At 35.0% G+C, this 15,637-nt stretch overlaps 1 protein-coding gene across 6 annotated transcripts in view; it reads left to right on the top strand.

Moving 5' to 3' along the window:
* Positions 1–15,637, top strand: part of RYR2 (ryanodine receptor 2) — a 341,086-nt gene that overhangs the window by 283,132 nt on the left and 42,317 nt on the right. For 5 of the 6 annotated variants that reach the window (XM_052696134.1, XM_052696179.1, XM_052696142.1 and 2 more), the window contains 5 exons: positions 2,217–2,313; positions 5,362–5,465; positions 6,046–6,097; positions 6,239–6,292; positions 7,942–7,965. In XM_052696134.1, coding sequence (XP_052552094.1) covers positions 2,217–2,313; positions 5,362–5,465; positions 6,046–6,097; positions 6,239–6,292; positions 7,942–7,965 — 331 coding nt within the window. The remainder of the gene's footprint in view (positions 1–2,216; positions 2,314–5,361; positions 5,466–6,045; positions 6,098–6,238; positions 6,293–7,941; positions 7,966–15,637) is intronic. The other variant, XM_052696150.1, reaches the window with a different exon arrangement.

The raw sequence follows: 15,637 nt of genomic DNA on the forward strand, positions 1-15,637 counted from the left end.
AGTTTTGGGAGGTGGTGTATTGGACTTACTATTCTCTTACAGTAGGAGAGTCCCATAGTCCCATCTAGAGGTTCACAGATGTGAGGTTCAGGGAATGTGCGAGAAATGAGAATCCTGTCTGCCACTGAAGATGACTGAGGCAAAGAACTTGAGTACCTCAGCCATCTCCATGTCTGTTGTAGTCAGTTTTCTCATTTATGAGACGAATTACACTCTTTTTGGCCAGTCTCTTCTGATAAATGTACCTGTAGAATCCCTTTTTGTTATTTTTCACATCCCTTGCCAAATTCAGTTCCACTTTGTCTTGGCTCTCTGGATCTTAGCTCTGCATGTCTGAACAGCAACAACTATTCTTCCCAGGCACCCATTCCTGCTTCCACTGCCTGTATATGTCATTCTTTGTCTCAGTTTGACCAGCAAGTCCTTCCTCAGACATGCTGATTTTTTTTGCTTTCTCTTCTTATTTTCCTATACTGGGGGACAGAGAAGAGTGTCCTCGGAAGAGTGTCCTTAAAGAGTTGCCAGCTCTGCTCTGCTCCTTTTTCTCTAAGGACTATTCCCCAGAGGGTCTCATCTGGCAATTCCCTAAACAGCTGGAATTTTGCTCTCTGAAGTTCAGGGTTCTGACTTTGTTTTTTGGCAGGCCTATTTTCCTCAATATTGCAAACTCAACCAGGCCATTCTCACTACAGCCTAAAGTGTCTTCAATCTTAACATCTTTCTTGAGCTCCTCTGCATTAGTTATCAGTGGGTCCAGTAACACTCATCTTCTGGTTGATTTGTCTAATAGTTGGATGAGTAACTTGCTTCCAGCACACTCTTTGAGCCTCTGGAATTGCTTGCAGCCTGCAATATTCCATTTCCAGGAGACATCTGGGTGTTTGAAATCCTCCATCAAGAGGATGGATCAAGAGCCAGCGAGCACAGTTCTTGTAATTGAATCAAGAAGGCCTCATGTACAGCCTCTCCCTGATCAGGCGACCTGTAATAGACCCCAGCCATCAGATGTCCCTTATTAGTCTGATTCCTCATTTTCACCCATCCATCCCCTGCAATTCTGTGATAACTATTGAATTACCTCTATTATTTGATGCAATATGTACTATACACAGGAAATAAACTGGTACTATTTATCTGAAAAGTAGACTATCTTGAACTTTGAGGAAGAGCATTTCTATTTTTCTGTTAGGAAATTATGCACATACTGTAGTTGTTTCATACTGAGGTTCCTTTTCATCTGAGGTTGCCTGTTTCATCCTGATGTTCCTTTATTTTTCTTTTGTTCAATAGAGTTTAGAATCTATAGTCAAATGAGTCTTAAAGTCCTAAGATATTCAAAGGAATGAATGTGCAGAAAAAGCAATCTGTGTTTTCATGCAGTAGCTAAATAGTTTCCAGAACAATTATATCTAGTATTTTCAACATAAAGTAATTCTTACTAAGAATGCATATTGTTGTTATCACATTTAGTATGCTGTATCTGAGTCTGTCCTGGGAAACACAAGAGTCTGCAATATCATACTAACCTGAAATGAAGTTCTCTTGGCAGCTGAAAATAGAACAAAGCTAATTCCATTTGTAGCCTCTTCCAATGTGTGGATCACCTGTATGTAACTGACATTCCTATATACTTCAATTGTACTTCTTCATTTTTGGTATATGAGACTGAGAGTTATCTTAGATAATTAAGTAATAAAATTCTTTATGGATGCATCTTTGTCACGTGGTCTGCTTTGTATTGAGTCCTTAGGGGAAAGGAAACCATGCAGCTCATTCAAAATCAAACAGTTTAAGATTTTAAATGTGTAAGACTAATCTTGAACAATTAAAAAAGTTCTTGAGCACAGTCCAGTGTTATCCATTGCTGTTATCTTAGTATTGAAATGAAAATAATATTTCATTTTAAAATAAAATTCTCTAATGTGGCAAAGTGATTTATTTTATTTCTTTGGAGTTTTATGTTATTTTTTCCAGAAAACATTATTATATTTTAATCCAAAATTTACAAATATTAATGTGTAACTCTTTTGAATAGAAAACTTGCATGTAAAGACCAATTTTAAAATCAATGCTTTGGACATGGTTTCCAATAGAAATTCTGCTTCCTTTTTAAATGGTAGCCACGATATGGACAGTTCTTCAAGCAAAATGAAATTTATATTGACCAGATCTTCTCTTTATGAATTTAAAACTTTTGTTTTAACTATCCTTTATAGGCACCGAGCTGTTAATCTCTTTCTTCAAGGATATGACAAGTCTTGGATTGAAACAGAAGAACACTATTTTGAAGACAAACTGATAGAAGATTTAGCAGTATGTCTGGGTGCAAAGGGTTGTGGGAATGTATTATGGATTAACATTCATCTTGTATAATCATAAGTCTCTGAGACATGTAAGAGGTTATCTGAGCTATCGCTACTCAAAAGTGTGAGCTTATAATCAAGACATTCTGATACATATTAAAAATCACAAAAACACTGGAGATTACAGAATTTCCTTAGGCAATCTATCTCTGGGCTTCAGTCATTATAAAACTTTCTGTCTATGCCAGCTGCTGATATTGCCTTTCTTCATCTGCCCTGTGCAGAAAAGGAACAGTTTGTTGCCTTCTTTCTTCACAGTTAATTTTTATGTTTTTGAAGTCATTATAACCCCCATTAAAGCCATTTAAGTCGAAAGACTAGAATAGGAAACTAGAGGAGTTCTAGTCTTAGATGAGTCAGTTCCTCAGATATAGACATGTAAATGTTGTTCGCTGGACTTACCAGTGCATGAGAGTCCTATTGGATTGCTGGTCATGGAAATAAAGATTTTTACCATCAGTCAAGGTGTTAGACTCAATGCCTGATAATCCCTGGGATGATTTTCATTAGAGGCTTGTGTTCTCTTCCTTTTATAATCATCTCTCAGATGTCTAGCTTTATGTGAGGGTTGGGTAAGAATTAAGATAGGGAATGACTGTGCTAGGAAGTTTTTTTCCATCTCTGTCAGGGCCAAGTCTGTCTTCTTACAATAAAGAGGGTCCAGGCTCATCAGGAAGGGGAGAAAGGAAAGAGCCTTGGATTGTGTTTAAAGTTAAAAGGCCTGGTGTTTCTGAACTGTTCAGATATCGAGTAGAAAATGGAAAGAAGCCAGGGCTCAGAGAGCGTAGCCAAGAATTCTCATTCTTTAGCTCTCTGTAGTCAGCAACTATAATGTACCATGCCTTAGTACGTTGTTTCACAGTACTGAGAATTTTGGACTCTCTTTTCTGTTAAGAGGAAAAGAAGAAATACAATTAAAACTCTCTCTGAAAACTCTCTCCTTCCTGACTTTGCCAGATTCAGACCATCCAGGCCTGTGAAACGGGCATTTTCTGTATGTAGGAGATGAATGTTTAAGCACGTGATTAGGATAACACAGATCTACTTCCTGAATCTTCTGTCTATAAGTCTTTTAATACAAATTTGGTAATATCTTTCCTGTATATGAAAAAACTATAAGGAGCTTAAGTCTGCTTGTCCTTAATTTTGATTCAACAGATTAAGCCTCTAGTGAAGCTAGGTTTTTAGAGTAGGAAATTGAAATCATAGACAAAATTTAAAATTCTTTTGTTTGCATTGGTTTTATGAAATTTTAAACTTATGTGAAATAAATTTGTTATTAGTTCATTGGTAGGCATCACTGAACCATAATGACCTATGGGAACAATGTGTTTAATAGAAGATTAACAATGATTAACAATGAAATTCCATTAAAAGCAACTCTTTTAGATCTTGACATTTAGAAATGGCAACTAAAACTTCCATGGCTTACTTTTTTTTCTTCTCTTATTTTAAGTGCACTTTAAACTTTTTAAGCATAAATAATTATAAGGCAAATGTCTCAAAACACTAAAATTTGTGAAAGCTTATTTCCTGAGAAATGCCAGGAAATGCTTTAACTTCGTGGAGAATTTTATCCTCCATTTAATTTGAATTAAATCTCTGGAAATTAAAAAGTTCATGAAATATTAACAGAATTTTTGCCATTTTCTTCATCAATTTTGGTAATATTAGAGAGGTTTTTTGAATGTTAATGTTATGGAATGCTGCCATTGAATTAAAGAGAAAGATTAGCATCCTAAATGAAATTGAAGTAAAGAGCAGAAGAGCATCCCCCATAATGGTAACATGTAATTCCAATTATATTTTGCTGTGTTCCGATTTTGTAATTGATACTGAAAATATGGTCGTGTGAAGTGAACTTTCCATGCCTAGCATAACTGTCTTTACCTATTATAGAAGTAGGCTTGTTAGTGAAACATTGTGATTACATGTCAAGGAGAAGTGAATTCTCACCTACAATTTATGCTTATTAGAACTGAGAGGAAAATGATGACTTCACAGACATATACGAAATGTAGTACACAAAGACATCTAAAAGCGTTCACAGAGGAACATTTTTGAGGCAGCTTCTTGGCAATAAACAATCCTTTTTCTTTAAACCTGTTACATGGCCAGTTCTTGTTGATAATAGATAATATCTGGCATTATAATATTTCTTTTTTTACTTCTACAGTCATGACAGTGCATGCAATTCTTTTTTATCTGTATTGCATGCTGCTAGGTGAAAATGAAAGAGTAGGTATAATTTATATAACCAATTTTATGTGACCGACAACATGCTTTGTAAAAGAAAAATTAAAAAACTGAAGCAATGAAAGACATAGTCTGAAATATCTTTTGGGAAAAGACAGGAAGTCAGAGGTCAGAATTTGCATAGATCCTTTTCAAAATGTTGTTTCAATCATTGCCATCATGATGTCTAGAAGAAATTTTCTTTCTAGAGAAAGCTAACTAGAGCTGTCTAAACCAGAAAGCAAAATAAACATGGGGGAGGGGAGGAACAAAAAACAACTTTGTATGTATTCGTATGTATGTACACATGATTGATATAAAACATTTATTATACATTATTGATTTGTCACCATGTAGAATTCTTCGTCATTGTTGTTGGTAAACATGGCCCCTTCTGACTAACGCTGTTGATGAGCTTCAGGTTTGAATAGTGTTCCTCAGGGGGCATTATACGTGACATAGCAATTCAAACAAAGAATTTTAACTTGTCACCTTGTCACTGATAAAGCTTGTTAACATTGAGAGAAAGAGACTAATGTTTCAGAATTTGAAAATGAGAGTTGATTTCTATGAAGAGAGGAGTTCCCAAGCTTTGCACATAATGTAGTCTTCATGGTGTAGTTGCTTGTCTCCTCCTGACTGACCATGTCAAGATAACGTATGCAAGTGTTTAACACTTAAGAAAGTGAAAAATCATTTTCACAATAGATAATTTAATATACTTTTTTTCCCTTAACCTTTATGTTATTTTTTTTCCCTGAAGAAACCTGGAGAGGAACCACCAGAAGAAGATGAAAGCCTTAAAAGAGTGGATCCATTGCATCAACTGATTTTACTGTTCAGTCGAACAGCCTTAACAGAAAAATGGTAGGGGTAGTGTGAAATGCTATGCTGGGTGTATGTGTATTTAAAGTTATCTGTCTTTAAGTTAAATTGCACGGTTTAGACCAGAACATGTAGATATGTACACATGGTGAGTTTGGATTACACTGAAACCTCTCTGGTCTGTGCTAGTATGTGAAGATGTTTTAACATGACTGATAATAAGATTTAATGAGTTTCACAAAGACACGGAGATGCCTCATAAACTTTGTCATAGACATGGATGCTGTACTTCTGGCAGCATTCAGTAATTATTATCTTTTCTGAGTTTAGTTTTGAAAATGATACTCTAAGTATTAATTATACTTGTAGAAATAATGGAAAAATTAACCATGCTCTCTTCATTGGAATCTGTTTTCTTGATATCTGGGCACTGTGTTTGTAGGTAGCCTTAATTTTCATTTTGTATTAGTTAGTCATTTTGTATTAGTCCTCATTTTCAAAAAAGATTTTTCTAATTATGAGCATGGAAATACTTTAAGTGATTTTTAAGGCGCTTAAAAATATTTTGGAGTGCCTTTTCTACTATTATTTTTCTAATCTTCTTTCTTTTTTCTTTCCCCAGCAAATTGGATGAAGATTTTCTGTATATGGCTTACGCTGACATAATGGCAAAGGTAACTTTTTCATTACCTCTTACGTCTTTTTTGTTTTAATAACATTAATGCTGAGGATCAAGCGAAATTCTGGTTTTGGTCAACTAATCCCTATCCTTTCTTGAGCTTATTAGTAAATGTTTTCTTTTTGTGTGTTATCAGAGTTGCCATGATGAAGAAGATGATGATTGTGAAGAAGAAGTGAAGAGCTTTGAAGTAAGATTATACTTCTGTTTCTTTGGTGGTACTTTTCTTGTTGATGTTTGTTTTTTTTTCTGTATTTTTTTTTTTCTTCTCATAATAGACATTTTTCATAGCTTCCAATTGACATTTATGTTTCTTGGTTCATGGCTTACTGCAGCTTATTATGACAGTGAACTACATGTCAGAAACTGAATTGTCAAACATGAGTCATCAGATTCACAACAGTAAAACAAAAGCAGATGTTTTGTCACAAAAAGAAGGTTTATATAAATGTAGTAGTATAAATGATGTAAATCTTAATGTTTAGTTGATTCACTTTAACTGTTCAGTTGCTGAAGAGAAATATAATGGTATTTTATTCTAGAAGTCTGATAGTAACAGACTGTATCTTGCAAGGTATCAGATTCTACTTCAATTTTTATGTGGTAAAAATACTGAAATAATACAGAAGCAGGAGCCATTCATATTCAGTACCAACAATTTATGCAGTATTTTTAATTTTCTCTATACAGTAGTACTTCTTAATAAAAGATGCTTTTTAATTTTTTTTAATGAACACTGCCAAGCATTTTCTTATCTTGAAAATAGAAAGCTGTATTTATTGTGGATTAATATAGAACTTTTAGTGCTATCCTCTGCAAGAGGAAAAGCAAATACGTGAGTTTATTGCAACAGTAAAAGATGTGAGCCCTTGTTTGCTCTGTGATCTGTCTCTCTTTTTCCACCAAGAAAATGAAAATCAAGAGAAATTTGTTATTCTGAGGGACAGTAAAGAGTTAACTTGTGAAAACTTTGAGGATATATGATTCTGACATTAAAAGCTGTCTTGTATTTGCTAATCAATTAATACTTGTGTTCAGTACATTTACTAAAGCAGAGAAACAGGAAATGCATGATTTTATTCTTTTTTAATATTTATAGATATAATGATTTATCTGATATGAAACTATGAATGCTGTTTAGTTTTTTGAGGAGGGGTTTGGGGCATGCTTACAATTAGCTCTCATTGTTTTATACATATCAGATGCTATGAATGTTTTTTAAATGCTGTATGAGGTAGCAAGGATCTGCTGTAGTCTATGTTTCCTGTTTCGCAACATACAGAAGTTAAAAAAAGTACCAATTCCTTTTAGTCCTTCCAGAATTGTAGAACAGCTGAATTACAAACTGAACTACTATATCATTTTCTGTTTTGTGATAAATAACTAAGTGTGATTCCAAATTTTCACGCTCCTTTTTTTAGTTTTATTTCTGGAAATGCAATGTATGACATTATCACTGACTAAACAAATTTCTGTAAGTTTTTGTCAGTATACTAATGCATGCTTATTAGATATTTAAAAGACTTATGTTTATAAATGCAGAAGTGTATAAATGGAAAGTCACTGAGTTAAACGTACACTACAAGTAAGGGTTTAATTAATGTTCCTTATCTGAATTATACTGAGTTTTTCGTTTAGTATTCAAATTTATCTTTTGAAAGATTATTCTTGTTTACATTATTTTTTTTCTGTAGCTATGAAACTTCTACTCAAATTATGCATTAGCTCTTCAAAAAACAATTTTGTGTATTCATTTGGTCAGTCACTTACCTGCAGAAAAAAATTTTGGACTTATTTTTCTTATTGCTATTTCGCTTCTTGTCCTTGCCCTTCCTTAAGGTCACAGGATCCCAACGCAGCAAGGTAAAACAAAAAAATGTGTGTGTATTTGTCTGGGTCTAGTTTTGTGACTTTTAGGCCCAACATCTTGAATAATTTCATCAAAAAGATCTTGCAAACATTTTTCTAACATTTTTGTTCTAGCATGACATCTCTTCACCCAACCCTTCTTGTGTGCAGAATCTTGTTAAAGACAGCAAGAATTATTTAGGAGAAGTTCATACAAAAACACATTGCCATTTTGGGGAAAACTGAGTCTCATTTGGCTTGTTCATATTGTTTTATTTTTCTTGCTTTTTGTGCTTTAGTTATCTTCTTTCTGGTTATAATTTAATTTGAATGATTTATCTGATATACATGGCTCTGAAGGGAAAGTCCTCTGAAGGCACTTGTCTTCTGTATCTTAGTAGATATGCATTTATGATAAAATAGCAGAATTGTTCGTCCAATATTTGTCACAGTGATCTCATCAGTTCTATTGTAGCTTAACTGTTGTTTAGATCATTTGGAGTAGATGGAGATCTTAGCCTTCAGTGTCATCATACTTGATAGAAACTCCCTAACTACTCTATAACTGCAGTGATTCTTTGTTGTTCCATGCTTTCTCTAAAATCTTAGAGGCAATTGGTGTAAAATTTTACAGTTGTAATTAGTATAGTGACTCCGTTTCTTACCTGATCTTATATGACTCTCAACAAAAGTCTCACCACCCATTTCTTAAAGATTGGCCCATAGTTCAAGCACCATCTTTCCAGCATGCTTCATGTGAGTAGAAGTTTCCATTGTTGAATCAAACTGCTTGCTGATAATACTGCAAAGCTGATGTTTTGAGCAGAGCTATAGCGTGTGTGGTAGCTATTTTTTGGTTCTGAGGCTTTTAAATGTGGTTATTTGGTTTGTGGCTGATGGAGGCTAGACTAAATAGGATGACTTGAGATAGAAATGTGCAGATTTGCCTAATGGTGAGGCTCCTAGCAGTGGTTTCAGAATTCAGTGCAATATGGCAATATGGAGATCTAGACTTCTCCATTGAAAAAAATCAAGATCTTTGTGGTTTTGGGTTTGCACTTACTAACAATCAGCTTGCAAAAGAAAGAATTTCCTATAGAACTTCAGAAAGAGAAGATGTACTTCAAGATCTATTTCATTCTTACACCTTCAAAAGTTTGCTCAGTTCTGTTACACCTTCATACATTAAAAGCATTAATCTAGAAGATGAATGTATTCATACAGGCTTGCAAAGTATTGTTTAAAAAGTATTATAACTTCTACAAACACATCATACATACTAAAAACGCCCAGGAGGAAGTATGTAGTCAGTCTATGTTCTATAGTCTTTATTTCTTCTGCTGAACTATTCAAACACCACTTGTCTGACACTTTGCCTATATAGTTTCCATACACTGAATGTTATATGTTCCTTAAAAATGAGTCTGTTTTTCTGATGGAGAAGTGTTTTCAAAAGGAAAAAGATACAAGCTGTTGCTTCCTTTATGCTTGACAGGAAACTGTTGTAAAGTTGTAAGACTATATATGACAAGTGTATGTGTGCCTTTGTGTATTTCTGTCTGTCTGCTTGCCTATCTTGAAGTATGGTGTTAAGTCCATATTGGGTCCTGTCCTGTTTAAGATCTTTACTGATTACTTGGACGAGGTATTGATTTCACTCTCAGTAAGTTTGCAGATCACACCAACTTGGCAGGATGGATCGATCTACCTGGGGGTAGGAGGGCCTTACAGAGAGGGATCTGGCCAGGCTAGATTGCTGAGTTGAGGCCATTGAGATGAAGTTAACAAGAACAAGTACTGTGTCCTGCAATTTGGCCAGGACAACCCCATGCAGTTCTACAGGCTTGGAGCAGAGTGACTGGAAGACTGTGTAGAGGAAATGGACCTGGGGATGATGGTTGACACTTGTCTGAACATGAGCCAGCAGTGTGCCCAAGTGGGCAAGAAGGCTGATGGCATCTGGATTGTAACAAATGGTGTTGCCAGCAGGAGCAGGGAACTGATTGTCCCTCTGTACTCAGCCCTGGTGAGGCTGCAGCTCAAGTACTGTGTTTACTTTTGGGCCCCTCACTACAGGACAGACACTGAGGCCCTGGTGCAGCATGTTCAGAAAAGGGCAGCGAAGCTGGTAAGGGGTCTGGAGGGCAAGCATTGTGAGGATTGGCTGAGGGAACTGTGATTGTTAAGTCTGCAGAAGAGGAGGCTTGGGGAGACCATATTGCTCTCTTCAGCTCCCTGAAGGAAGGTTGTAGTGAAGCGGAGGTCAACTACTGCCACCTAACTAGCAGTAGGACTAGAGGGAATGGCCTCGAGTCGCACCAGCAGCGTTTGAGTTTGGATGTTATGAAAATCTCCAAAAGAGCCAACCAGCGATGGAACAGACTGCCTAGAGATGTGGTGGAATCACTGTCCCTGAAAGCATTCAAGAAACATTTAGATGTTGTACTGAGAGACATGGCTTAGTGGGAAATATTGGTTGTAGATGGGCAGTTAGACTGTATGATCTTGGAGATCTTTTCTAACCTTGCTAGTTCTATGGTTATATTCTATTCCATGCTCGTCTGAAAGTAAAAAAAAACTGACATTCAATCAGGATGGGAATAAAGCTCTCCTGGTCCCTTAGACTTTAAGAATGTAGCTGATGTTTGAAGTACTAAATCTTTTCCCAATCAGATCAAACAGAAACCTTTGGGCAAACTTAGAATGTGGCAGAAATGAGGAATGCATTTTATCTTCAATTTTCATGCTCATACTTTATGCAGTGTAGTCTCGTTTCTCTAAAAATAATCTGTTTCTGAATCGTTGTGTGGGCAGTCTGGAGGCCAGAATACAAATAAACAATAAAATTGTCTGTTCATCACAAAGTCACAGAATTGCTGGGGTTGTAAGGGACCTTAGGAGACCAGTGAGTCCAACACCCCTGCTAAAGCAGGTACCCTACAATAAGTCGCACAGGTGGGTGTCCAGATGGGCCTTGGATATCTGCCTAGAAGGGGAGACTCCATAACCCCTCTGGGCAGCCTGTTCCAGTGCTCTGTCACCTTTACCATAAACAAGTTCTTCCGCATGTTTGTATGGAACTTCCTATGTTCAAGTGAAGTGTTTATTATGAGAGTGGTGATGGTTTTTTTAGTTGTTCGTACTGTTTTCATTTCTTTTGATGTGTTGTTGAATATCATCTTTTTTAAACACTGTTAGCTAATGCATTCCAGTTTAGATTTGTACTTAGAGCTATATTACATCTTCCTTTGACTGTAGACAGGGAACTACAAACTATCCTCACATTTCTTGAAGACCCCATGTGTTCCACTGGTGGTTAATTGCTTCCTGTGCTGATTTTCTTAGTAGGTAAAGCTGCCATTATTCTGAAACTGATTGATGTTTAAATAAACTAGTTTTCTTTTTGCAACCGGTATTTGGGTCATCACAAATGAACATTTAGTTTGAGTTCTTATTAGAGAATTTCTGTAGAGGTAAAAAAGTTGCAATATGAAAGTTTTCATTCTGTGATTACCTGTAATCTTGCTTAATTTTTGATGCATAGTCCAGACTTATGAGAATAATATAGGATAGCTTAGAAGGTCTTTTCACAGTCATTCCACTGATGCAGATGTCAGCATGGATCTGTTAATCTTGTGATAGCATTTGGTCATTTCTCTATTCTTTGAGCAGATAATATATTTCTGTACAGAATGGTATGCATATAAAGTTCAAATAAAGCTGAGAATGTTGTTAAGAGTCTTAAACTGGAGGACAAGAGACTATGTAGAGCACATTGTGTAGAAGACTTTCTATATGCCGGGTGAGGAATCACCCCTGGGATCAGACTGTTGAAGGAATACTTTGCAGATGTTTTTTTTTTATGAAGAGAGACAAGCTAGGAAGTTGGTATAGCCTGAGTAAATGGCTTTTCTGCCTTACACTTCAAAACACAAACAGATTTACACAGTGTCACTACTTACCTAATGTGTGACATTGTGTCTCTACTCTTCCTTATTTCACGATGTTGATATTGTGCTATTTTTTATTTCCAGGAACTTCTTTGTCTTGTTTTCTTCCTGTGTTACCCCAGTCAACCCGTGCCCGTTTTCATCAATCACTTTTATTTTTTTTTAATCATAGACTTTAGCAGGAAATATTTTCTTATGTTTTTTTTTCATCCAGTTAGAGAACTTGTGTCCACCACTGGACAGTCAACCCTTCACTTGTCATTTGCTTCTACCTATTTGCAGTGTTTGGATTCTCCACAATCCAGTTTTATGATATCACTGACTTAGGATCAGTTCAATTAATACATTCTTAATTATAAGGTCAGTTGCTTCTCAGTTTTTGTTATATGGTTGCTTTGGGGAAAATGAGTAACATAACCTACAACTGATTATGGAAGTATACTACAAAAGTCTTAAAGAGAATCTCTTTACAAAATAAATTATATATCAAATACCTGTGGTTTTAATTGGGTTTCAGTTCAGGAACGTCATAATAACTGATTATTTGAGTCTACTCATTAAGATAATTCATCATGTGTTCTGGCTGCTTTTGTCTTCTGCGTTTGTCAGCATTGCTTCATGCTACAGTGTTCCAGCTGCATTGATGTTGTGCTTTGCAAGAGTACTCCTAGGCATGCCGCAGGGTTCTGTGATTATTTTAGGTGCAGTAATTCCTTAATTATCTTGCCAAGCCTATTGCTTTAAGGAAGATGTGGTGCTTCAGCTAAAGAATTCAGATGTAGTCATAGCGAAATATTCTAAATGATCCCTTAATTTTGTGGAGTTTTTCATTTTTAACTAACATAGAGAGTTAAACTATTTAAACTATTAAACAGAGATTTCAACTATTCCAAGTATGCCAGGTTTATTACTCACCATTAAACAAGAAGTAATGGCACAGTTTGGAAGTAATGTGTGGTTTCATAGGTATGATTTGTGTCAACAGAAAGAAAAAAAAAAAATCTGGAAACTGAGAACACACAGATTTGAAAGATCCCAAATACAATATTTTTCCTCTTTAAGACTCATAGCAATATTAATTCCTATCTACCTGAATGAGAACTGATATGATGAGACATCATTATTGATACAGCAAGAATATGTTAGCAGCAACGTGTGAAAGAAAAGTTCATTACAAGAGAGAAAAATATAATTGAATGACAGGGTAAACATGTCATTCATCAGCAAAGATACTGCTGCAAGCAGAAATGGAGAAATTTTTACAAAAAGGAAACGTGTAGTGAGGAATTGTATGGAATATTTTTGAATTTATGAAGGTATTGAGTTAAGATAGAGTAGATCAAAGCATATATTCACTTAGTAATATTTAATAAACCCCTACTGCAGGAATTCAACTGGAATTACTACATTCAAATTGAGTAGGTTTATTTTTGAGGAAATTAAAAAATTACTTAGAGACTGCATGTATCTAAGAATATGGCAGTTAATTCGTAAAGTTATCGCTTTTAGTGATGATGCTTAAAAAGCACTTTCAGAGGTTTTCAGAAGTATTTACTAATGCTTTACTAGTAGTATCAACTGATAGGTTTGTAAATATGTGGTATTGTGATATATCGGTATTCATTAACTATGGAAAAATACATAGAGGAAGAAAGTGCAACAGAGGACAGAAAAATGGCTTTAGAATTGCAGAGAACAGTTTTACTAAAAGTTCACGTCTAAGATTTTTTTTTCTTTTAGGAATTTAGTAATTTTCTTTTTAACTTATTACTATATTTTGATATCTTGTCATCTGGACTTTCAAAAACTCTTTTTTATTTTTCCCAATTTGTGGTTTTGGCCTCTAATTTCTTAGTATCACTAAAAAAAAAGTAAAATAAAAAAATCTCTGCTTTCAGTGTGATGAAAATTCTTCGTCATAGAAGCTTTGTGGAGAACATCTGTAATGTGCGAATACATTTCTAAGTGATCAGCTTTTTTTCTATATAAATGTAAACACTCAAGAAACATTAGATTTGTTTTAAAATTATTTGCTTATTTATTTAGCTTAATTACTTCAAGTATTTCAGGTCGTATGAGACGTTTTTACGTAGTGTTGTTATGATTTTATTTAATGCCAGATAATTCAAGCCACTGGTTAGTTATTCTAGTAGTTTTCTTGATGTTAACTGACAGGCACAATAAAGCACAAAACCCCAGTTTGTTAACATAGGTAACTATTAGCAATAAGTGTACCCTATAGAAAATTGGATAACCTGAGCAGCCAGCTCTATTTGTTTCATACCTTCTGTATTATGGATTACTTACTAAAAATCAATGCTGCCATGTTGCAGGATTTGTACTGCTCTGCTTTCTCAGCCTGACTTATATGTTTATGTATTAAAGTTGCATAGGGAAAGCAACAGAAAAAATGCAGTGACAGGCTGAAGAAGGCAATGTGCTATTTGTTGGGACTTATCACCAAATGAAGGATTGTTTTCAGAAGAAATGGTTGTTGATTCTTTTTTTGAGATTTGTTTTGTTTTTGTCTACTCTGATTGCCTAAACAGCTTGATATCTCATGGGAAATGCCACCCTTTTGACTTCAAGTTCTTCAGCAATATCTGTTTGTTCTGTTCTGCTAAAGTGCCATTGCCAGAATTGTGCATACCTACTTTTTTAGTCTGGAGATTACATAACTGTATCCTTTGTGTACCCATTTTTAAGAACCCAAGAATATCGTATAATGAAAGTTGTATATCCGGTGGTAGGTTTGTGAATAATAAATCTTGCAATGAAAGACAACTTGAAAGATTGTTGGGTCTAAAACAAAAAGTAACTCTGAATATGAAAAGTTTTTTTTTTTTTTTTTTTAAATAAACAGTAACTGATACAAATGAAAATATTTTATTGTAGGTGTATTGAACCTGTGATGTCACAGTTTTCTAGTGGTGTATGTGTGTGTGCTCACACACAGGTGCATATGTGTGTATGTTTCTGTTTTGTTTTCATTGAACTCCCAGGAAGAGGTTTAAACATGAAGGCAAAACTTTTAAACTTTAGCATGGCTAAATATAAAGCAAAGCTGCCATTTTTTTTTTTTCTTTTTTGTGCCTCCATCTAGCTCTGTCACTTAATTTAAAAAAAAAAAAAAAAAAAAAAAAAAAATGAAAGATACAATTTAACCATAGGAGAGCTAATAGTGTGAAAAAAAAACCCTGATGAATTTTGTTTCCGCAGCACGATAATATCAAAGATTTAAGAAACAAATTTGCCAGCCTCGGCGAGAACTCTCTGGTAACAGCATAAATGTCTGTGTTGGTTTGCTTTTGAGCTAAAGGTTTTCTTCATTCATTTAAATGCATTTCTCTTTTTCCCTCTTCTTTTTTCTTTTAATTTATTATTCATACCCTCTATATAGCAAGCCTTCATTTTTTAAACCTCTTCCATCTTCCAATGTCTTTTCTTCTGTAACTTTGATGGAAAGTTTATGGCAGCAAAGCTGTCATTCTGGCTACTTCTGCTGCAGCTGTTCCTGCTTTTAGGTCATACATGTTTTGGGCATTTTGTTTTTGGACATGATACTAACTGATTGTGTCATGTTCCTGTTGAGTAAGCTTTCTACCACGCCATCTGATGGACTCACTGTCATAGGGCTCTATGCAACGTCCATTTTGCAACTTATACTGCTTAGTCATCCTCAATTCTCCAGCAGACTTCAATTAATTTTGTGAAACTTTAAATTCATCTGGAGTTAA

Source organism: Tympanuchus pallidicinctus, unplaced genomic scaffold, assembly GCF_026119805.1.
Source record: "Tympanuchus pallidicinctus isolate F22 unplaced genomic scaffold, pur_lepc_1.0 scaffold1, whole genome shotgun sequence".
NCBI lineage: Eukaryota > Metazoa > Chordata > Aves > Galliformes > Phasianidae > Tympanuchus > Tympanuchus pallidicinctus.